The sequence below is a fragment of the Acomys russatus genome, chromosome 13 (genome assembly GCF_903995435.1).
Source record: "Acomys russatus chromosome 13, mAcoRus1.1, whole genome shotgun sequence".
Taxonomy (NCBI): domain Eukaryota; kingdom Metazoa; phylum Chordata; class Mammalia; order Rodentia; family Muridae; genus Acomys; species Acomys russatus.
In genome coordinates this window covers 20,361,983-20,385,088 of record NC_067149.1, presented here as the reverse complement: position 1 = coordinate 20,385,088, position 23,106 = coordinate 20,361,983, and the positions used below count along the sequence as shown (strand labels likewise).

Sequence of the window (23,106 nt, the reverse complement as noted above, 5' to 3'; positions counted from 1 at the left end):
TTCTCTCCTTCTAGCATGTGGGTCCTGGGGGAATATAACTCAGGTCACCAGGCTTGGAGGCAAGTACCTTCACCCACTGAGCCATCTCACTCCAGGCCCTGGTTTTTATTCTTGTAGCAGGTGGTGAGGGGGAGCATTATACTCCTGTCACTGACGGCTACATCTGCCACACCTGTGGATTCTCCCAGACAGAATGTGAGGCAGAGACACGGGCAGCAGGCCAGGCTTTGCAGACCACTGAATGAATGCCTGGTGAACAGAGCATAAAGATGCTCTCCCAGCTGCAGCTCTTACTGAAAGAGGACCACCCTGCTACTCTAGATGAAATGGGGCTTTCCAACTGCCCCTCTTGGACTCAGAGTCACAACAGTCTGCCAAGTGTATCAACCACAGACTCCAAGGCAAGAACAGCGGCTAAAACGCAGGGCACACTCTCAAGGTACCCAACAAGTGTTGAGACCTCAAAGTGACTGCTATGCTAACACCTTTTCCCCTGTTCTTCGTGGATGAAGAGACTGAGGTACAGAAATGTTAAGTAATTGACCCACGGACACACAGGACAAGAGGGATCTGAACTCAAGCTGGTTGCATGGCCCTAGAGACCTCATGGACAGTCCCACCTATGGGAGCTCACGACCCTTGATGGCTGCTACACCTACGAGAGTTCACATAACCACTGCCCTTGACGGCTGCTACTGCAGCTCTCTGGAGGGTTGCTATCCAGTGAGAGCTAGCTGACTGGTGGTGAAGGCCTGCCATCCCAGCTACTCAGGAGCTGAGGCAGGGGGATTGAAGGTTCAAGGCCTTCCTGGGCTACAGAGTTGAGTCCAAGGCTCTTCTGTGTAACTTAGAGCTTATCTCAAAAACTGAAAAGAAAAGAAAGGAAAAGGGCAGGAGAGTGAGCTTCAGGGCTCATTAAGTAAAAACACTTGCTGTACAAGTCTGACCACCTAAGTTCAACCCCAGAGCCCACAGTAGAAGAAGAGAACTGAGTCCTGTCTCCTGACCCTCACATGCACACCTACACACACACACACACACATACACACACACACACACACTCATGCATGCACTAATAAATAAATAATAATAAAACTTAAATAAAAACAGAGGACTGGGAATGTAGGTCAGCAGTAGAGCACTTGCCTAGCATGTATGAGTCCCTGGGTTCAATCCCTAGTCTAGGAAGGAAAGAAGGAAGGAAGGAAGGAAGGAAGGAAGAAAGGGAGGGAGGGAGGGAGGGAGAGAGGAAGGGAAGAGGGACTTATAAAATAAGCTGCCATGGCCTCTGTGCTGCCGAAACATTCCAGGTAAAATTTCATTTGGAACAGCAGCCTGTTGGGACAGAGCACTTGAGCCCCAAGAGAGGAAGTGTGGAATCAATCCCTTTCCAGTGCTGTAGTTGGCAGGCGACGCCTGTGGGACTTGTGTGCTCTGCCGGGACAGCTCACTAGTCCCTTCTGAGCATGATTCCCATGCTGGCATTTCAGGGAGTCTGTCAAGTGTGCAGTGAATGGGGGCGTGGGGGGCCTCCTGTGGCCTCCTCAGCTTCTCTCAAGCTACAGGGCAGGTATGGCTTCCTTCCTCCACTCCACTCATCCAGCTGGTGATGGTGGTGAGAGTTCTGACTTCCCAACCTACAAATTCCCTTGTGCTTGATTCCTGACCCTGACGGGGAGCTCATCCCTTCCCAGCACAGCCCCACTGGACACACCTAATACATCACAGTAGAACTAAGACTCTACCGTAAGGCAGGGTTCTGGTTTTTATAACTTGCTTTCTTAATTGATTATGGAAGCAGTCTGAAATTTCAAGTTCTTGGGTCACGCCTTGACCTGGAGAAATTCCCCCTGGGCTCTAGCCAGGGCTCTTGGACCAGCCCTGTGTATGTGGAGAGCCGGTCTGTTTACATGGAGACCAATCTCAGCCACATCATCACAGAAAACAAAAATGCTGACAGGAATAGTGTCAGAGGCCCAGGCGGTACCTCCAAGGCCAGAATGCCTTGCTACTTTCTGTAGCAGCTAATATGGCATTGGGCCCTGGGACCACCTGCATCCTGCAAAGACCATGGCTCTGAATATTTTTAAGGAGCCATACAGAACACACTCTTTACCCAAGCAGAAAAATCCAGATGGGCAATAGGCTATCCAAGGGCTTTTCCCAAGCCTGGCCAGCCACTCTGAGCAAGTGTCACCTTGCACATAGCCTGTGCCTTTATCCCTGTGATGGTCAGTGTTACCTTCTCTGTATTTGGATTTTGGGAGGGATGGTGATGCTGGGACTTGAAACATGGGACCCTGCACATGGGAGGCAAGCACTTAATACGGGCCTTCAGCTTTGGCCTCAGGTAGGAACCAGTGAGTGCAGTCATTATAAGTTGCCTTATTCTGAACACTGATGACATTCTGAAGACTTCAAGTCCACTGCAGCATCCTACCTTCACCCAAGTGAGTGGAGGTCAGTTCCAGTTGCTAAGCTTGCAAAGGAGGTAAATCAGAAAGGGGGGAGGGGACTGACATATAGGCATGCCTCAGCTGGTCACATTTACTGCCCTACAAATCCTGCCACGATTCAGAACTTCCAGTTTCTTCTGTTCTTCCCAGCAGGACGTTCGGCAAGGTGAATGAGGTGACACCCACAGGGTGAGTAGGGTCCTTGCCGTGTAACTAGGAATGTGGTGCTAGAAGCCACAGGGGAGCACCCTGGCCTTGCTGTTGATCAACTAAGCGACCTTGGCTGCTTTACTAAACCATTTTGTGCCTCAGTTTCTCATATGTCGATACAGACTCAGAACAGTACCCCAGAGTGGTATCCATGACTCCTCAAGTTAATATAGAACCATCCATAGTGCTAGGGTATATTGTGAACTCCACAAGGGCCCAGCACAGCAGGCACCCCTGTAAAGGCACAGGCTGTCAGAGCTGCTCTTGGAAGGCCAAGGAGCCGAGAACAGGTGAGGCAAGTCAGGCTCAGGTCGCATGAAACGGTTGGAGCCAAAGTGAGCTCATTCACTTGTGTCGTGCTGTCCACCACTGTTGAGTCGTTGGTGGCAATCAAAGTCCATCAGCCACCCTGAGGAATTTCGGGTGTAGCAAAGCTCCAGGCCACTTACCTCTAAGGCATGGTTGCAGCTGTGACAGAGCACCACCAAACCACACAGGATGAAGCAGCTACGGCCGTGCCTCAATCCCTAGTCATTCAGACACTTCTCTTTGGAGTCTTCTTTTTCTCCCTGGACAATGACTGTGCTGGCTCTCTCTTGTTTTAAACTTTGCCCAGCTCCCTACTGCTCACAGAGCAAACTGTTTCCTATAGAAAGTACGAGTCCCAATTCAGCAACATTCCTTTTCAAGACTGTTCCTGGTGGTTTTTTTTTTCACCACCGTCCCTTCCTCTGACACAGGTAGAGTGGCTGAGCTGACATCACCACCTAGAAGGCATTCCCAGAAACTCAGAACTACTCACTCCAGGGCGGCAAAGGAAGGTGAGAGACCGGAAACTACCTGCCCCAAACAACACAGCCATAGACAGAAGACTTCACTCCAGACGCATTGCACAGAGCAGAAATCCACTGGATGGCAGACACTGTGCTATAGCTTCAAATTGTCTGCCAACCCGACTGAGTCCTGACTGTCTCTATGATGAGGACAGCTTCGGAGTCGGTGAGCCAGCCTTCTGTTATAATAAATACTTGAGAGCACCAACTCACGAAGACAAATGATACTCTGGCTCAGCTTTGGAAGGTCTTACCCATGCTTCCCTGACCTCTTTGCTGTGTTGAGGCAGGAGTCACAGCCCTTGTGCAAGGAGGAGGAAAGCTGCTCACCTTGTGGTCAGAGAACAGAAGAGGAGGGAGAGAGGAAGGGGCTGTGTGCCAGGAAACTTCCCATTGACCTTACTGCTTACATTCCCATCACTAGGGTTGGGCAGATGGTTCAGGGGTTAAAGCGCTCACCACACAAGCCTGGCAACCCACGTTCGGATGCTTAGAACCCATGTAAAAGCTGGATAGAGCAGTGCTAGCATAATCCTGGTGCTCCAGAGGGGAGAAGGCAGCAGCAACAGGGGCATCCCTGGAGGCTCGCTGTCTATGCAGCAACAGTGAGCGAGGAAGGACCCTGTCTCAATCGAGGTAGAGATGAGCATGGACACGCAAGCTTATCCTTTGATCTCCATATGTGTGTGCCACACACACGAGCACTCACACACACACACACACACACACACAGAGAGAGAGAGAGAGAGAGAGAGAGAGAGAGAGAGAGAGAGAGAGAGAGAGAGAGAGAGAGAGATGCATGCACCCATGCACTCACGCACATGTGGTCTACACCACTTTCCAATAGCACCAAGCCTTGAACACACAGGGTCACCTCAAATCCAAAGGACAGCAGAGCCTCATGGCTCCCACAGAAATGTCTCATTCAGGTAAACTCCAAGGCCCCTCCCTATCTGTCCCAACCTCACTCTCCCTGTTGCTTCTCACATTGTGGTCCAGATAGCCTTCCTGCCTTCTGAGCCTCAGGATCCAGGGCCTCTATTCCTGCTGATCCTCTGGCTGGGATGCCCCTTCCCTGAGGACAGCTGACCATTGCCCCACATTGACATTGTCCCTCGAGCATCACCTCCCCAGAGAAGCCTTCCCCGACTGCCTTGCTGGGAATATCCCTGGCGGCAGCTGCTCTCTATCTAGCATGCAGCTCTTTTCTCTTTCCTAGAAGCTATGATGGTCTTGCTGACCGATGGCATACACAATTTCTGGTCCGACTCTGCTTAGGGACAGCAGCAGCAGCTCTGTCAGGTGAGACCCTTGTCTGTCTCCCCACTACTCCCCAGAAGCTCAGACAGCAGTGGCAACAGCAAGACGCTGAGCGACCACACAAGATACCACTGACTTTTCTCTCTGGATAGGTCTGCTGCAGGATAGGCTCATCCATGGAGCAGGCAAGGGACATGTGAGGGCCGCACAAATGCAGGCCGGAACATACCCCCTCTCCTCCTCTGGGGCTCAGCTGGTCACAGCGACCATTCTACACATTCTACCAGAGGACTCCTACCACGAAATTGTCTGCTATTAGACAGAACGGTTCCTGCTCTTCCCACCGGGACACCCTGACTTTATGAAGTGAAAATCACGTTGTGATTAACAATCAGGGCTTCATCTACATTATAGGAGTGGAGGGGGGGAAGAATGGCAGGGGGAGGGGGGATTAATACCCACACTAGTAATGTTCCAATAAGCGTTTTCCTGACACAATTTTCTTATTAGGGCCGCTCCCTGTAAATTTTATTGCATTTAATTAAAAATTATTGCTAAGAGAAACAGCTGCAGATGGTCTTATTTTAAGTCAGAAAATTAAAAACTGAATATTCTCATCAGTCAATTTCAACAAGCCGCACGGCCGCGTGCTCGCACGTGCTGGCCTTGAGATTCTGATGATCTTTATGGCAGTTCCAGGTCCCTCCGACGGAATTTAATGAAAGCTCTGCATGAGTTCATTTGTCAAAAACATAATGGTAGCGGAAGGCTGCTGAGGTGGACTATGCTAGGCGTGTGCCACAAGGCTCTCAGCACGAGGCAGCCATCAGCAGGAGGCCAAGCTGCCACTCCTGCCTACTCTCGCTCAGGCTACAAATCACCTTTGTTTACAGGGACACACTGGGAACAGCAGTGGCTGCAGCCCTGGCTGTAGATACAAGAGATGCAAGTAGCGTTTGCTACAGTAGGGCTGGAGGGGCCCTTGCTGAGTCCGTGTGCCTGCAGACTCACCTCCCCAACCCCAGGGTTGTTTTTCAGCTCGGTCCTTTAACGTTCATGTTAAAGACTTGAGCTCTTATGATTCCTCCCTATGTCTTTTATGGGGAACAAACCTAAGCCTTATTTATTTGGCACTGGACAGACTATCAAAGACTCCCAAGAGGAAAAGAAAACCAAAGCGGGGACCAGAGTTGATTGCTGCTCCCTGGGTACAGGCTACTCCTCCAGGACTGGATGGACTGTGATCCTCCTGCACCCCTCTGCCAGCCAGAACACAGGCACCCAGGGCAGGCTTTACCCCACAGCCTAGAAAGAGCTGAAGGGACTAAGGTCCCACGAGTGTTTGTAGCTGGGTTCCCCCCCCCCCCCACCCCGAGCCCATACAGTGCCCTCTAGGGATTGGACATTAGAGAAAACACAGACCTGAGCCTGATCCTTAAGCTTTTAAACCAGCCTCCCCTATGTATGTCTATTATTGAGGCAAGTGTTCTCCAGAACAGAGGCCTCGGGACTGCTACTGAGCAGAATTGGGGTTGCTTCCAGTGAGTCTGACGTTTCTTGATTGCTCTTGCCTCTCTCCTCTGTCCATATGTGAACATCGCAGTGTTCTGTGCCATCCTTCAGGTTCCAATTTCTCCCTGCTTCACCCTTCTCTTGTATAACATGGCGTCTAGTGTGGAACTTCTTGCTTCTCATATGGACACCATTAGCTAGTCAAGGCCCTCCCTGGTTGTCCCAAGTCATCTCATCCACATGGAGCATAGCAAGGTTCTGCCAGACACACACACACACTGCTCCCAAAACTCCCCTGGCAAGCAGGACGTTCCCTAGCAGGTAGCAGGCTCCAAATCCAGAGCTCCCGGTTGTCCCTCAGGCACAGGTGGCCACCAGAGGCCAGAAGGTCCTCACCGTGGCCTGGAGCAAAGAAGGATGTCTGGGCACACCATTAACAATTACTAGCATCTATAGCTGAGTCGACAGAGGCACACTACAAGCCCATAGACCTCAGATAGGAAGCACGCACCTCTTCTGCATCCCCTGGGGCCATCTAGAGCACCAAGCAATGCCAGCAGTGGGGATGGAGCCAGCCCGAGCAGCCTCTCTCCTGCAGGGGGCCCCTCAGCAGGTGTCAGGTTAGCAACACTACAGAGTGTGGCCTTTTCATTATGGAAAACAAATGACAGGAGAAAAACAACCCAGAATGGAGAGTCAGGCAGGCCTAGGTCCCAATCCTGGTTTGGCCACCTACTCTCTATGTGGCAGAGAACATTTGGTGTTAGGTCGGCAGGCCTCAGTCTTCTCATTGGAAAATGGGGGCTGGGGGCTGGGCGGTGGTGGTGCATGCCTTTAATCCCAGCAGATGTAGAGGCAGGTGGATCGCTGTGAGTTCGAGGCCAGCCTGGTCTACAAAGTGAGTCCAGGTCAGCTATAGGTACAGAGAGAAACCCTGTCTCAAAAAAAAAAAAAAAAAAAAAAGAAAGAAAGAAAGAAAGAAAGAAAGAAAAGAAATAAACAAAGGAAGGAAGGAAGAAAGAGAAAAGGAAAGAAAAAGGGGGCTGGGGTTTCCTGTCTAGTTGCATGCTACAAGATATATTCCAGCTCTGGCCATCACCATGGTAACAGACACTGGCTCCAGTGTGGTTGTGACCCCTGGTCTTGGCATTGGTGTCAGAGGCAGCGCTGCCCAAGGTTCTAGATTAGTTCTGCCAGCCTTGGGCTGTTTGGGACGGGCACTAGAGCGAGGATAACAAAGCACCCCATGGCCAAAGTCTCCCAATATAAGACCTTGCAATGGAGACCTGAGCATCAAAGAAGCATATCTAGGTAGAATGATTGTGTGTGTGTGTGTGCGCGCGCGCGTGCGCACATGCACGTGTGTGTTCCTTTTCCTCCCTCTCATGTGCCGCATCTCTTGAATCAAGTTCAAATCCTACCTCCATGAGATTTAACACTCAGCAGCAGATGCTTGCTGATCACCTGCCTGTGACAGACTCAATGCTATAAGGCTGACAAGCAGCAGGAGAGCCACAGAAGCGGGGTGGTGCGGGCTGAGTCTACATGCGTGGCAGCAGCTCCCAGGTACCTGTGTAAATAGGTCAGTGTTCCCAGAGCAGTGTGTGGCAGATGGACAGAGGGAGAAGAGACAGCCAACACTGGAGCAAGGGTGTGGTGGGACCTAGGGAGTGGGCCCAAGGACAGTCACTGTCAAAGCTGGAGCTTTTCTAGTGACTTCAATATTTTCACAGTAAACCTTGAGGATAAGTGACACTGAGGGGCAACCTGTGCTGAGGCAGGAGGCTGAGAAGCAGGAAGACTGAGCAGGCTGAAATGGGGGTGTTTAGGACAGAGTACCACGCTCCACACTGGGTCAGATCAGCCTTCGGTTGGCATGGGAAGCACCTGGGACTATAATGCTCAGGCTGGTCACTTAACAAAAGACAGTTCTTTCCCCTCTAGGCTCAAAACGGCCACATCACCAGAGAAACCCAGCCCAGCTCCCAGCCTGTGAACTACAGGTCCTGTGGGGAAAATGAAAGTCCCCAACAGAGACTCCTGACTGGTGAGGACACACAGCATCCTACTAGAAAGAGTCTTCAGAAGAAAGTCCGTTGGGAATACATTTCAAATTAAGATAGTGTCAAAGTTCACTACAAGCTCCCACTTAGCCTTTGTGAAATGAAAAGGGGCTCCCATTACTTCCCAGCTCAGAACTCTGTCTCTGTGCTTGGAAGCCCAGAAGGAAGCAAGTGCCAAGAGGAAACGTGCCCACCACTGCTGGCCCAAGCCGTGCTGCGTTCAGGTCTAAAGCTATGTTCTAAGCAGCCAGCCCAGGCCTGGTTCTTGGAGGAACACACTCTCAGTGGGAAGCAGCCTTGGTTCTAGGTGACAGGTCTCAGCACCTGCTGAGTGCTCTGACTCCTCTCACCATGGTAAATCAAATCTGGGAGACCAGGGCAAGCCTCTATCTGATTCAGAAACCAGGCCTGGGGTTCACAGCCTGGAAAGTAACAACCTTAAGATAGATTGCTCTTAAGCTAACACTTTTCTTTTTATCTAATTTTACTAGTACTTTCTACTGATAATCACGGGTACTCTACCCCTGCTCCCCCCCCCCCCTGCCACAATCACACCAAGTTTCCTTTGTCCATTTTTGAGGTGAAGATGGGCTGACTTGAACAAGAACTTGTGTCCCATCCCTTGGACAGAGGAAATGGGGCCCTCAGCCATTTCCTAAGCACACAGCTAGTTCTGGGGCCTTGCTCAGGATGTGTCTCCAGAGTCTCTGTCCTGTCTCCCTTCGGGGCTCTCAACAATGAACTCGGCTTCTGACTCTCACTCTAAGCAAGGCATGGGGCGGGAGGACCTGACTCTCCACTACCTGCCTCATCTGCTTTGCAACCCCAGGTGCCTCTGTGTCCCATAAAGCCTCTGCCTCACTCAAAACGCCCCATTCAGGTGAAGCCCTCATGTCATTCTGAGTCTCTCACCTGTCCAGGCCTGCTGGGCCTGGGGCAGGGATTTTTCTCCTGTTTTCATGACTTCCAATAGGAAGTAAAGAGAGCTGAGCTCACTGACTGACTGACTGGCATTGAGAGTCACCCAGTCAGGTCCCTGGTGAAAGAGCGTCAGAGGGGCCACAGTGCTTCTGACACCTCAGGCCAGTGCCGGGAGCAGCCTCAGATGCAGGCTCTCAAGGAAAGTACCCAGTCACAGTACCTGGCACACAGTGAGCCATCAAGATGCTGTAGCATTAGCATTTTCTGAGATAGTTTATACTCTACTGATGTCTGGGGGAGGGGAAAGTACAGAAGAAGGCTTTGCATATGGACAAGTGCCTGTGTACAGCACAACCCCGTGGGGGATACTGTGTGTGTGTGTGTGTGTGTGTGTGTGTGTGTGTGTGTGTGTAATTCCCCCATAGCAGAAGGGAAGGACCTACCTGTGCAGTTGTACTGTGTACAGCTTGTACAACCCAACCTGGCGCCCCTGAGCATAACTCACTGCAAATTCTTACATCAGGAGTCAAGAGGTCCCAGCACGGATTCCTCCCAGACTTGAGAGACCTTAGGCAAACCCTGTTCCCTCTCTGACCCTCAGATTTCTCTTCCATAGCAGGACTCGATGATGCCTGAAACTTCCTTCAACAGTAAAATTGTGATTCCACAGAAGTGTACTTTAATCATTGAAAAGCTGTCACCCCAGAGATGAAAAATGGTCAACGTATCCGATGCCTTGAGTGAAGAGGCGGTGTAAACAGGTTAGGGATGGGAATGGGGGGTGCTCCCTCAGTTACCCAGAAAAGCTTCTGAGCCGGGAGTGGTAACACACACCTTTGATCCCAGCACCCAGGAGCCAGAGACAGGTAGATCTCTGAGCTCGAGGCTGCTCTGTTCTACATAGTGAGTTCCAAGACAGCCAGGGTTGTCTGCTGCTTTATTCAGCAGTCCAAGCTCCTGGTGAGGGACTGCTGAGAAGTGATGAGTTCTCAGTGGCTAGGGAAAGTCAAGAACCAGCTAGCTGGGCAACCACGTTACGCCTGAAGAGTTTGTGTTTCAAACTTGGTCTTGTTTTTACCAGTGCTAAGAGGCAGAAACAGGGCTGGATCTAGCTGGGGCCATGCAATCAAATCCTCTCACTCTCCATATTAAACTCAGTCCCCCTCTGCAGCTGGCGTCCACTTCCATTCTGATGAACACACCTCCGTGTCAGAGAAAGAACTGATACAGCCCTCACACAGCCTAGGTATAGGGAGAAGATGGCGCCCAAGTGGGAACCGCGTGAACTACTCCGGAGAATGAAACTGGCACACCTTACCAATCTTCTCCAGGCCAGTGGCAGCCATGGTGTCTTTCTAGTTCCCTTGCAGTTTTCCAGGCAGCAGTCACCACCAGACAGGTTAGTTTAGTTGTCCCCCCAAACACCCCTGGGGCTCTTCTATTAAACTGTAACTATGGGGGGCTGTCAACGACCCAGATCAGAGCCCGCAGAGTGGTACAAGCAGACAGGGTGGTGTGGCCTGTCTAAGCTGCCTCTATAGTATATAAGGAACAGTCAGCCCAGGTAAGCTAAGTGAGGGGCTCTCAGCTGGAGGGGAGGAAGGCAGAGAACCCCACTATTGTTCACCATCCACAGGGCTCCACTCCCACATTTCAAAGTGATCCAGTTTTTAAAAATCAGCTTAGATGCACCTCTTCAAGACTTCTATTCAGAAATTCAGCTCAAGGCGCTGTGTGCAATGTTGGACAGTTTAAATAAATAGTCTTTTCTAGTTGTTTGTGTGCACAATAAGAAGGTATCAATCAACTAGGGTATTTTTCCTGATGGTGAAAGATATTTAGTTTGGCAAGATTCCAGAACCTTTTCGCTTAGCTGCTGTGTGTGTGTGTGTGTGTGTGTGTGTGTGTGTGTGTGTGTGTGTTGAAAGCAATCTCCCTTAGCCATGAGAACTGTGCCCTTAATAATCAGCATTTTTATATTGTAGTCTCACACAGAAAATCTACTCCAATCTTCCCAAAGATTCTAGTGTGAAAAGTATGAGCTCCACCTCACAGGTGACGTGACAGTGCTTCAGGGAGGTAGAGCCACTCACCCCAAGTCACAAAGTTAGAAAGAAAGAAACAGAACCTACAGGACACCCCCATCCCCCAGGCCTTGGCTGCCTCCCACATCCTAAGAGAAGACCTGCCGCTCACATACCTCTCGGCTTCCTGCTCTGAACTCTGCTGCCTGTTCTCGAAGGCATTGAAGCTGCTCATGTCCACATAGCCGTCGTTTTCATTTGCAGCGGACAGGGCTCTGCTCTGTTCTTCAAACAGCTTTGTGAAGGTGCCGGCCCGTGCCGGCCTCCGAGGAGGGATCTGAATGTTCTCGTAATCCGAGTTCATGGCTGGAATGTTCTCATAGTCTGAAGTGTCAGCGTTGGGGAATGAAATGGACCTCGGCTTGGTGAGTGGCAGAGGCAGAAAGGGTGGCCGGGAGCGGTCTTCGAAGGACTCCACCCTAGAAACTGTCCTGCTGAAGGGGACACCTTTCCTCTTGCTGTCCCTGTAGAAGATGAGAGAGGCCGGGGAGTCAGAGGCTCGGAGTTTTCCGGTGCGACACTTGAGCTGGGGTGAATTGCTGAGGCTCCTGCGGTCAAGTTCCAGGACCCTGGCTGGACCGTGGTAGCTGGACTCGGAGGAGGACCGGGAAGATGACAGGCTCATGTCCACGTGCACCTTGCTCTCTGTCTTCTTCCTGAACGTCAGCTCCAGGAAGCGCTTGAAGGAGGATTTCTTCTTCTTGGAGGCCTTTTCCAGGGTGTCTCCATCTATCAGGAGCGAGGGCGAGCTCTTAGTGATGGGTCTCTTCGTGATGCAGGCCAGATCGAAAGGGGGTGGGATGTCAACCACAGATGATGGCGTGGAGGTGCCACTGGACGGTAGGTGGCTGCGCTGTGAGAAGCTACCAGAGGAGCCAATGGCGCCTGGCAAAGAAAGATTGTCTTCTTTCCTCCTCACACGGTGGATGTCCAGCCCGGCCCCCTCTGGCTCCCGGAACATGGACAGGGGACTCTCTCGGCCTTCTACAGAGAAGGACCTTGGGTACAGAGTGAATGCTCTGGGCTTGGCTGGTAAGGCCCGGGCGGACTCAGGGGGCCTCCCCTCTGGCAGCACACCCATCTTTCTCACCTCCTCACTGGCCTCTCCGATGCTCATGGCTGACAAACAGGCTTCTGGTCCTGTTTCCTCTAGGACAGTTTCTGGAACATGGCCAGCCATTTTCCCAGAGTGGGGCCGGGCCCTAGTGGCAATATTCTTCCTGTCCCCCGGGACCAGGCCCCCTTCAGAGTCCCCTTCCTCCCATGTACTGTACCCGCTCAGAGTGCCTGAAGCAGCCTGGGTGTCTGACTGTGCTCCCTCTCCATGGCCCAGCAAGCTTACTCCCATCACGTAGGGGCTGCTGAGCGCATCGTCATCCATGGCATCTTCGGCCTCTGGTACAACCACCACATCCGGGACAGGGGGGCCCTCTCCAGCTCCCTCCTGCAGGAACACATGCTGGGTAGGTGAAGGGTCGGTACTGAGAACCTCTTCTGGGCAGGTCTCACGCAGGACCTCCTGCCCCTTGGCTGTCTCCTCAAGGGAATAGCTGTTATTGCAGAAGGAGGTGCTCTCCGTTGGGAAGAGTTCATAGGGACTTTCTGTGAGAGTGGGTGTGAACTCCTCCTCCACACTGTCACTCTCGAAGGGAATGATCTGGCAGCTCTCCTCAGCAGGGTCCTCCCTCACAGGGTCCTCCTGCACAGTGTCTCCATTATCTCCAGGGCTGTCTCCCACCTCCAAGGTGGCGGCTGTGGTTTCTCTATTATCGGCTTCCTCGTGGCAATTGGGTGGCTCCTCCTGGTCTACCTGGTCCCCACCTTCTGCAGCATCTTCACAGTCTTCCTCAAAGACCTCAGGGCTGTCAGTTGTGGCCTCTTGCTCCTGAATATCTTGGGGCACCTCCTCGTTCTCAGGGGATCCCACGCTGGCATCCTCTGTGTTCTGACCTGTGTCCTGATTGGGGTCCCCAGGTTCTGTGTTGTTACAGTCATCTTCGCTACCTTCTTCTACCTCCCCAAGAGTCTCAGGGGTGGTCCCTGGCTCCCAACAGGGAACATCAGGGGACTCAGAGCTCACATGTGTGAGAATGATCTCACTGTGGAAGGGACCCTCTCCATCCCAGCATGCCCTGTCATCAAGGTTGTACAGGTGCTCCTTTATCTCCTCCTCCTCCTCTTCCTCCTCCTCCTCCTTCTCACTCACAGGTTGCTCCTCCATGCCTGGGCCCTGGTCGCAGTCCCCCTCACCTTCTTCACTCTCTCTGCTTGGTACTCCTTCATCTGGGGCTGTTGGGGTCCCATCTGTCTCTAGATCGTGATCACAATCTTCCTCGCCTTCCAGGGCGTGGCCCATGCCTTCCTCACCGTCTCTGCTTGGTGCCTCTTCATCTGAAGCTAGGACGTCCCCTTCAGTTCCCATCTGTTCTGTACCACGCTCCTGGACTTCCTCCTCGGACCCCTGCTCCCCAGTAGCCTCATCCATGGAAGCATCTTCTCTCTGCAGAGCCCTGGGAACCATGCTGTACTCTCCATCAGTCTCCAAGTCAGAACAGTTCAGGGTGGAGTGGTGCCCATCACATAGGCCCCGGTCCTCGCAGAGCAGCCTCCCATTGCTGCATTTGCTGAGGCTGCTGTTCAGGTACACACCCGTACCATACTCACTGAGGCCAGTCAGCCTGGGCTTAGGAGCAATGGGGGGTTTGGGGCCCCTGGACATGGAGTTGGGACTGGGGAAACTGTCACGCCTGGGTAAGGGGGGAAACTTGGCTGCTGGCGTGGAGGGACTGGTGGTAACTTTTGGCTTGGGAGCAAGTGGTGGTTTTGGTGAATCTAAAGGGCAAACACAGAGAAAAGAAAAAAAAAAAAAAAAAAGCACAATTAACTTTTACTCAAAATCTTTGTGCATAGCCTGGTGAAGGAAGTACGGAAGAGAGTCCCCAGCTCCGGGACTTGCCTCAGACTTTCATCCCCTCTCCCACATCCTCAAAATCCTTTAGCAAAGTGGGAAAGTAGCCTTGTTAATAGAATGCTTGCCCAGCATGCAGGAAACCCTAAATTTGGTCCCCACCCCCATAAGCTTATAATCCTAGCCCTGGAGAGGTAGAGGCTAGGGGATCAAAAGTTCAAGGTCATCCTCAACAACACAGTGAGTTCAAGGTCAGCCTGGGCTACACGAAACCCTGTCTTAACAACAGAAAGTTCTTGACATAATATCAACAGCTCATTCTGTGAACAGGGACTAGTGCTCCTTCCACAGTCCAGTTAACAAGAGCCTGTGGAACAAAAATCCCGTGCGCCTTGAACAATGTGCCAAGGTCTTACCATTCATTTACCAAAATGTGCTTATTGAATGATTTCTGTGTGTCCTGCCACCATGAGAAAAAGATGAACTTGACAGCCAGGCTCCTGGGGGTCCTCACAGAGCTGGTATTCATCAACACCCTAACCACGTGGCCAGCACTACAGATGAGAAGCTTTCATGGGTCCCAAAGGAGAATCCATTGGGGAGTTAGGACAAGTGAGAGAGCGGTAGCCCCTCAGGATGCTATGGTTGAATAGCCATCTCTTCGTCCATAAGCACAGCACACCAAGGACACATGACTCTGTTACAAGGTTTAACTGAGGAGGTCTCTTGTGTTTCCAGGGTGTCTAGCCAGCACCCTCAAATGTCACGTCAGAAAGGAAATGGTACGTGCCAGCATGGGTAGCTACAAAAGACTGTGTCCCTCATGGACACTGAGGCACATAGACTGGTGGATAAAAGATACGTACAGAGTGCACACGCATCAGGAGTCAGCCAGGAATGGCTGCCATGACTGGGAGGCCTCTGGGAGAAGGCAAACCCCTGATAAGTTTTGCAGAATAGGGTAGGGCATGTTAAGACAAGAAGTAGACCAAAGGCACAGTTTCTAAGGTTCAAGTCCTGTGTCTGTCCTGAGCAGCCAGCAGGGCCTGCTTCCGGGCCTCCTTGCCTGGTCCTCACATCTCTTCAGCAAAAGAAACTTTTCAGACATGTAACTCCATGCTGATACCTTCGCGCCAGAACTGAACTCTAAATCCTCATCTCCGGTCCATCCTTGCTGAGGTCTGGCTGTGACAGCAGCTCTTGACCCAGGAGAAGATGTAGCAGAGGACTGGGGTTCCCCCAGGCAACAAGTGTCTTCCTCATCATTTGAGTGCCCTCGTGTGCTCTCACAGCTATGGCCAGTGGCTCTAATCAAGGGCCACGTCTATCATTATGTGGGACTTTCAAAAAGCATTACTATGTAGTAGTCTAGGCTGGCCTCGAGCTCATGATTCTCTTGCCTCAGTCTCCAGAATCTGTAATTACAGGTGTGTGACACCATGCCCAGCTCCATACATATTTTAGACCTCCTCACAACATATTATAAAATAAATATCAGGTGTGGGACTCATCCCAGGAACCCCACCTACTCAAGAATCTGAGGCAGGAGGATCATCTGAGGCCAAGGGCTCAGCATCCAGCCCGGATAAAGCAGAGAAACCTCATCTTTAAAACAAAAGTGAACTAGAAGTGGGTGAAAGTCACATTAACAATCTAATTTGCTTAGCCAGGGGCATGGTGGCACACACTTTTAATCCCAGTGCTCAAAGGTGTGCAGCTCTCTGTTAGTTCAAAGCCAGCCTGGGGTGTAGAGAGAGTTCTAGGCCCACAAGGTTACATAGTGAGACCCTGCCTCAAAAACAAATAAACAGCAGCAACAACAAAAATCACAATATATTTTACGAACTCGTTATGCCCAAGCATCACAGGGCATGCATGTCTCTAATTCCAGAACTTGGGAGGCAGAGGCAGAAGGATCAGACGTCGAAGGCCAGTTATATAAAGCCTGTCAAAAATGGCGACCTGGGGTGGGAGTGGGAGGATAGCCCAGTTGATAAAGTGCTTGCCATACAAGCATGAGGACCTGAGTTCAAATCCCCAAACACACACACACACACACACACACACACACACACACACACACACACACAGCCAGATGGTGTGTGAGAGTGGAATGGCAGCTTGGCAGAGGCAGAGACAGGAGGGCCTTAGGGTTCACTGGCCAGCCAGTCTAGCCTACTTGTCAAGTTCCAAGCCAGTGAGAGATTCTGACTCAAAAATCAAGGTAGATGGTGCCTGAGGAGTGACACTGGAGGTCATCCTCTGATACACACACACACACACACACACACACACACACACACACACACACAATTGAAGTTTAACAAGATAAGCTCTGGCCACAGGTTACTGTTAGGTAACAGTTAGCCGAACTGGGTTCAAACCCCGGCTTGGACACTTAGAGGCTGTAGAACTGAACATCAGTTTTACTGTCTGTAAAATGGGGACAGCATATAACGCCCCCTGCGGACAACATGGAGACAGAAGATAGACACAGAAGAGAGCTGTGCCCCCTGTCTGGCATTTGCATGAGAGGAGCTGTTCACAGAGTACCTGTTGCTGTGAGGTAGGGCATCTTCCATGCCCCACCCATCTTTCCAGCACAAGTCCAGCCCTATCTGGTTTACTACTTGATAGCATCTGTCAGCTCATAACACCAGTGTCAGATGTTGGCCTGACTTATTCTTCCGGGGGGCAGGAATGGAGGGGGGGTGCTAAGAGTCTCATTTCTCATCTTTAACAGGTGCCATTTCACACGGGCACCATGAGACGTGGCCAAAGAACAGACAGACTGTGAAAAATGACTGTCACCCTGGCTGCATTTGCCCCCACTCCTAACCCATCCTTCATCCAATCAAGCTATTGATCTGCGGGTACCTGTTCCTTGAGAAAGGTTATAGTGGGGTCTGAGGCGTGATTCTGCAAGAAAATGCCTCCTTCACAGGAGCCAAAGGGACAACAAGCACTCAGCGTCTATCCTGCACCCAGTGCTGAGGCCACGGTGCTTCTGCACATCTCTGAGATCCAGAGATGCTGGCATCAAAACCACTTTGGCTTGCCCCTTGCTGGCAGGTGTGAGGCCGCTCAGTGGGTGCCAAGAGGTCCTGGAAGAGAACTTAGATTTCCTACTTTGAAGTCCAGCCATGCAACCCTCGGCCTCTTCTTTTCCCGCACAGTGTTTCCCCTACATTGGAGCCCCGGGAACCCCAGTTTCACTGACAAGGGTAAAACCCAGAGGAACTGAGGCAGAGAAACTAGGGGCAGCTTGTCAGGTGAGGCAAGTGTCAAAGGCAGGGTCTGGGTCTGACTGGCTACAGTGTGAGGTTCCCACGCAATTCTCTCTACTCCAGTTCCATGAGATAATATATACTGTACTCCTTAATCCTGGGGAGGTGCTAGTGTAGAGTTTCTGGGCATACCAACAAACACCCTTGGTCTCACTGAGGGGACATGAAAAAGAAGAAGAAGAAGAAGAAGAAGAAGAAGAAGAAGAAGAAGAAGAAGAAGAAGAAGAAGAAGGGAGTAGCTGGGACTCATTGGTGGGCCCAAGAGACAGGAGGGAAAACAGCACTTTTGGGAAGAAACATTGGGGAGCAGAGGGGGGAGCAGGAGATGAAGCTTGGGGATGCCCGGGCTATTTCACAGAGGCTTAAGGAGAAGGGGGAACAGCAGGGCTTAAACAAGAAGACATTGGTGGGGAGGCCTGGTGGCACTCTGAGGAAGGGGAAGCAGGCTATCAGGATGAGACTTGACAGGCTGTGATCATCATATGGTGGGGGAGGAGGTCCCCTTCCCTCACAGACCTAGGGGAGGGGAATAGGGTGAAAGAGGGAGGGACGGAGGAATGGGAGGATACAAGTCAGGGGATAACAACTGAGATGTAATCTGAATAAATTACTTAAAAAAAAAAAACAAACAAGCAAGCAAAAACAAAAAGCAAGAAGACACATGCAAGTAGGCTAACCGCCGAAATGGATGCGAGTGATGGCAGACATAAGTGACCAGGCAGGAGGCTCTCAAAGGACCCCAGGCCGCAGTGATGGGGCCTGGCCTGAGCTGGGACAAGAAATCAGATTCCAATGGTGAAACAGAACTGAGAGGGAGAATGTGTCTGTGGGACAGATGTGGGTGTGGAAGAAAGGAAATAGTGCAGAGAAGGCTGAAGTTTACACCTGGACACCTGGAAGGGCAACTTTAGGTCAATTTACTTGCAACAGACACGATGGCCAGGGATGGGAAGAGAGACACAGGATTTCATCTTGTGCAAGTCCAAATGAGGTACTGAAACATCTAGCGGAGATGTTCAACGGGCTCTGGACTCCAGGGGCGCTGCCACAGAGGACATGGTAGGATGTGATGGAAGTCACAGACAGGGAAAAGTAGGTCCCAGGGGTCCCGGCCAGCAAAGGAGAGCAAGGAAGGTGAAAAGAAGGCACATGAAAGCAGCCTGGCTTGTTCCTGCCCACTGCTCTGGCAGGTGATGCGCCTGGCCCCAGTATGGAGTTTGCTATCTTGAGCAACACTGAAGGATGCGCTAAGGGACTGGAGTCACAGTGAGAGAAAACACCACCAAGACAAGGAAGTCAGCAGAGGTGACCGTGTGTGCAGAGCCCAGAGGCACCAGCAAGCCTTCAGGGTTGGGTGCATCCCAACTGCTGACCTTTAGGACCTGGAGGTACAGGTGAGGCCAGTGCTTGAATTGCTCCTTTGGGCTGAGCTTAACTTGCTGGTTATGGAACCAAGCATGGACCTGGCTGGTGGTGCACCCTCTGACAGCCTGAGGGCCTTCTCTCTCCTTGCAGATAATATGCCCTATCTCAGCCACCAAAGCCCATAACTCCTGGTGATTTGCCACACTCTGGGATGGTGCAACTACAGAGCACCCCTTTAGGCAAAATGCTAAGGGATGGAAACAGAAAGAGCATTTCAATAGCGCCTGATGATACAAATCACTCCCAGCCAGCTCCTGGTACTAGCTGCTATTTTCTCTCTATTTTAATTAAATATCTGTCACTCACACATTCATGCTTGCTGCTCCCTTTCAGCCATGCAGGAGGAGTCAGGTTAGATGGAGTCTGAGAAGGAGCTCTGGACAGGGAGCCAGGAGCCTTAGCCTCCATTCCTGGCTAAGCCAGTAACTTGAGGTGTCACCTTGGCCAAGTCTCTTCCCTTCCCATGCCTCAGTTTCTCCATCTGTAGAGTGAAGGGACTGGACCAAAAAGTTAATCTCCCCAGCTCTTCCAACTCAGGGGGGCTCCTTGCAACCTCTTTTGACACTTTGATATCCGTCCCCAAGTCTGCTTCACCTGCCATCCCCTCCACTCCCCCCGGAGCAGCATTCGTGACCATATGTTGCAAAGCAATTATCTTCCGATTTCACCTTGCAATGCATCTTAATTTAGCATCCATTCCTAGGTGCCTGCCGGAGAGACCAAGCCAAGCCCGCTGGTTTCTAATTAGGCTGCTGTTAAGCTTGTCCAGTGACCCACAACAGGGCACTTCCCAGGAAGACAGTGGGAGACAGAATAAGGAGAAGCCTGGGGTCTAGTGCCTGCCCTTCCACGTACAGCTGTGTGGGCTCAGACGCTTCCCTTTGCCTCTGCCACAGCTTCCTTTCTGAGGAAAGAACGAACCATCCACCTTTTCATGGGATGATAGAGAGTTTGAAGAAACTAACAGACACAAAATGCTAGACAAAGTCAAGAGGCAAACTTTCCCTAGGAACCAACAGTTAGGCCTGGATTTAAAAACAAAATGGCTCTGCAGCTGAACTACCTGTGTCTCAATCCTGTTTTGCCCCCTGGACAGGTCAGTATACCTCAATTTCCTATCACCATGCTGCCACGAATGCTAACTAAGCTGATGGAAAGAATACATCTTAGTGCTAACTAACTCATTGCAAGTTCCTGGAAAATATGAGTGGCTACTTATAATGGGCACTGTTCTGGTCAATTTAATAGTGACAAGTCTGAGGCAGATCTTTATTTGTCAGATAGACAAACTGAGGGGCAGCAGTCAAGAAACCTGCTCAAGGTCACACAAGCAAATGGTGGCCCTGAGATCTAGCCCCAGGGAATCCTGGAGCTATGAGACCAGGAGTCAGGGTCCATGGCATCATGGATCCACTAGACATCATGGGAGGCTAGCACACTGAAAAGGGAATCCTGTCTACAGACACAAATTACAGGACAGCTAGATCGAAAAGTGCCCACTGCAAAGGCGTCCTGGGGCCAAACCTACCTCTGCATTTGCTCTGACTGCCTCATTCTTCAGACTGTTAGGGAAGGAGGGCCTGCTCCAGCCTCCTGCAGGAGAGTATGGGGGAGCTGGACCGGCTCTTCCTATTGTTACCAAGCAGTTTTGTTAAGAGGGCGGGGGTGGGTGGGTGGGGGGGTGGGGGGGAGAGCCAGTCTATCTCTGTCCAGATGGAGCCAGCACCACAGAAGGCAACCTTCCTTCCCCAGACAGCAGTGGGTAGCCAGGCCCTAAGACACTGCTCCTGTCCCCTCCACTCCCATAGAGTGACACTTCTTCTTATGCCCCCCCCAATTCTGTTACCCACATTAGTTACCATGTTTTCTCACCCTCAGTAACACCAACGCCTGGACACAGGGTGGTGGCTGCCCTACTCAGTCTGTTTTAAGACCAACCCGATGTCTCCAGCTGTACCTTGCTCCCAAGACAATGACTGTTTTCAGTAAAACAATCTTAAGAAGAAACACACACAGAAACACACACACACACACACACACACACACACACACACACACACACACACACACACACACAGCAGCAGCAGCAGCAGCAGCAGCAGCAGCAGCAGGATATGGTTCCAAGACAGCCAAAATGGTGGCTTCCTGTTTCTTTGGGGATATGTGTTGGGAGGGTGGCATTGGTCAGGGTTCTTGGGAGGAATGGGCTCCCGTTTTGCTGAATGGTAGCAGTAAAAGAAAGCAGGGCGGGACTGTTCTGTTCAGAACAGGTGAGTCTCCTTAGCTAGGATTACTCCCTAGCAGACGCTCTTCTTTGAGAACTTTCTGGGTTTCCCCAGCGCACAGCGGTTGGGAATCTAGATTCCAGGCACCGCCCATCTGACCGAAGCTCACTTTCTCAATCTGCTAAATGGCACTCCTCAACCGAGATGCCTAAATTTCTTTGCGAACACTTTCGTGTTTCCCAGAATCCCTGATCTGGTGAAGTCTCTAATTCACAGACAGCAGACGGGAGGGGTTGGGGGTGAGAAGAACGCCAACGCTCCTGAGAAAGGAGTAACCTCTCGATCAGGGCTTCGGACCGGTGGTGGAGCTTAGGTAGGGAGTTTTAGAGGGGTACGCCTAGGGGAACAGCTCAGGCTTCCTAGCTCAACCAAGGGGCTTCCCGGAGTCTGATGGCAGAGTGGGGTGTGTCAGACCCTAGAGTGCCAGAACAGATTCTGGCGTCCGGGAACCTCGGCGAATGCGCCCCCGGGGCCAGGCGCGGCCACCAAAAGGCGATCTTGGACCTGCTGGGACCCAGAGGACAGAGGGGAGGCACGACTAGGTCGCTTTGGAGGGAGAGGTGTCCTTCTCGGTTTCTAAGAGGACCCTTCCTTGGGGGACAACGGCGGAGTGCGTGGCACAGAACACCCGAACTCTCGGGACGCTAGAGAGGGGACCCTGGGTCCTGCAGGCTCCACTTGAAGCGCCTGCCGCTGGTGCGCGCGGAAGGTGGCGCGGGCTCCTACCTGCTCTGTGCATCTTCCACCGCGGAGCCCGAGGCTGATAGCTGCGTGTCGTGCGGGTCCGTCTGTCGGAATCCCACTATCGCCTAGTCCACCGCGCCCGCGCCCGCCCCGGCCCGGCCCGCCCCGGGCGCAGCACTCCGCGGCTAAGGCGAGGGGCGCTGGGCGCGGGGCTCGGGCTGGGCGGGGCGTCCGCTCGAGCTCCGGGCCCCAGGCTCCGGCCGCGCCTCCGCCCCCTCCTAGACGTTTCCTCCCGCTCCCGAGAGGAAGGCTCCCCCCCCCCTCCTTTTCTGTGCTGTCAGAGACCCAGGGTCCCGGCGTCTCCACGCACACTTAAAGGGGCCGGGCTATGATCAAGGAGACTTAAGGAGCTGTTCAAAGCTAAGGGGCAGAGACCATCTATCTCTTTATTTTCAGATTTGGATGTTCATTCGGTCTGGGCTAGACGCTGTGCTGACCACGGAGCACGAGAGCCACAAGTTCTTGTCCTCATGAAGCTCGGATGGGGAGGTCATTGGGGATAGAAGACAAATTAAACAAACACTGTAGCAAAGCACTCAGGCTGTGAGGACGATCAGCAGAGACCCTCCATTGCCAAAACCCCAGGGGGAGTGTGTGAAATGGTGAACCCTCACCAGACTCACAGAAGCAGAGCAACAGCCAGCACTTTCTGGGGAAGCCGAAGTCCGAACCACTGGTGCCAAGTATGGCTGTCTAGTCTGCCCTCACCTCTGGGGGGTGGCTGGAAAGGGGTATCTGGTTGCTGAGGAAGCTTAATTCATACTGTACAGAAGCCCAGTATCTCCTCAGTACTGCCTGTTGATGGCCACACACATGATGCCTTTGCTCTTAGGGATGGTCTACCCTGATACATGCAGTCCTGCTACTTGGGACTGGAGCTCAAAAGAGGCCCCCAGGGAAACGGGGTTAACCAAACAAGAGGCGAAGGAGATAACTTGAAAAGGCACAGCATGTAGGAGAAAAACCAGTAAGGGTGTAGGCTTGTTCTAGAGTAGGCCTCCCTGCCTAACAATTAAGAACTGAATTTGAGTCTTTCAGATGACTGTTCCACCTCAGAGCCACCACACCAGACTCAATAAGCCTCCGAACCCTTTGTGGAGAAATACAAGTCAGGAATA

At 51.9% G+C, this 23,106-nt stretch overlaps 1 protein-coding gene across 1 annotated transcript in view; it reads right to left on the bottom strand.

Moving 5' to 3' along the window:
- Fgd5 (FYVE, RhoGEF and PH domain containing 5) overlaps window positions 1-22,108 on the bottom strand; it is a 100,306-nt gene extending 78,198 nt beyond the window's left edge. The window contains exons 1-2 of the mRNA XM_051154927.1: window positions 21,971-22,108; window positions 11,456-14,171 (exon numbers count right to left, since the gene is read on the bottom strand). Coding sequence (XP_051010884.1) covers window positions 11,456-14,171; window positions 21,971-21,983 — 2,729 coding nt within the window. The 5' untranslated portion in view covers window positions 21,984-22,108. The remainder of the gene's footprint in view (window positions 1-11,455; window positions 14,172-21,970) is intronic.
- Between the last annotated feature and the right edge of the window lie 998 nt (window positions 22,109-23,106).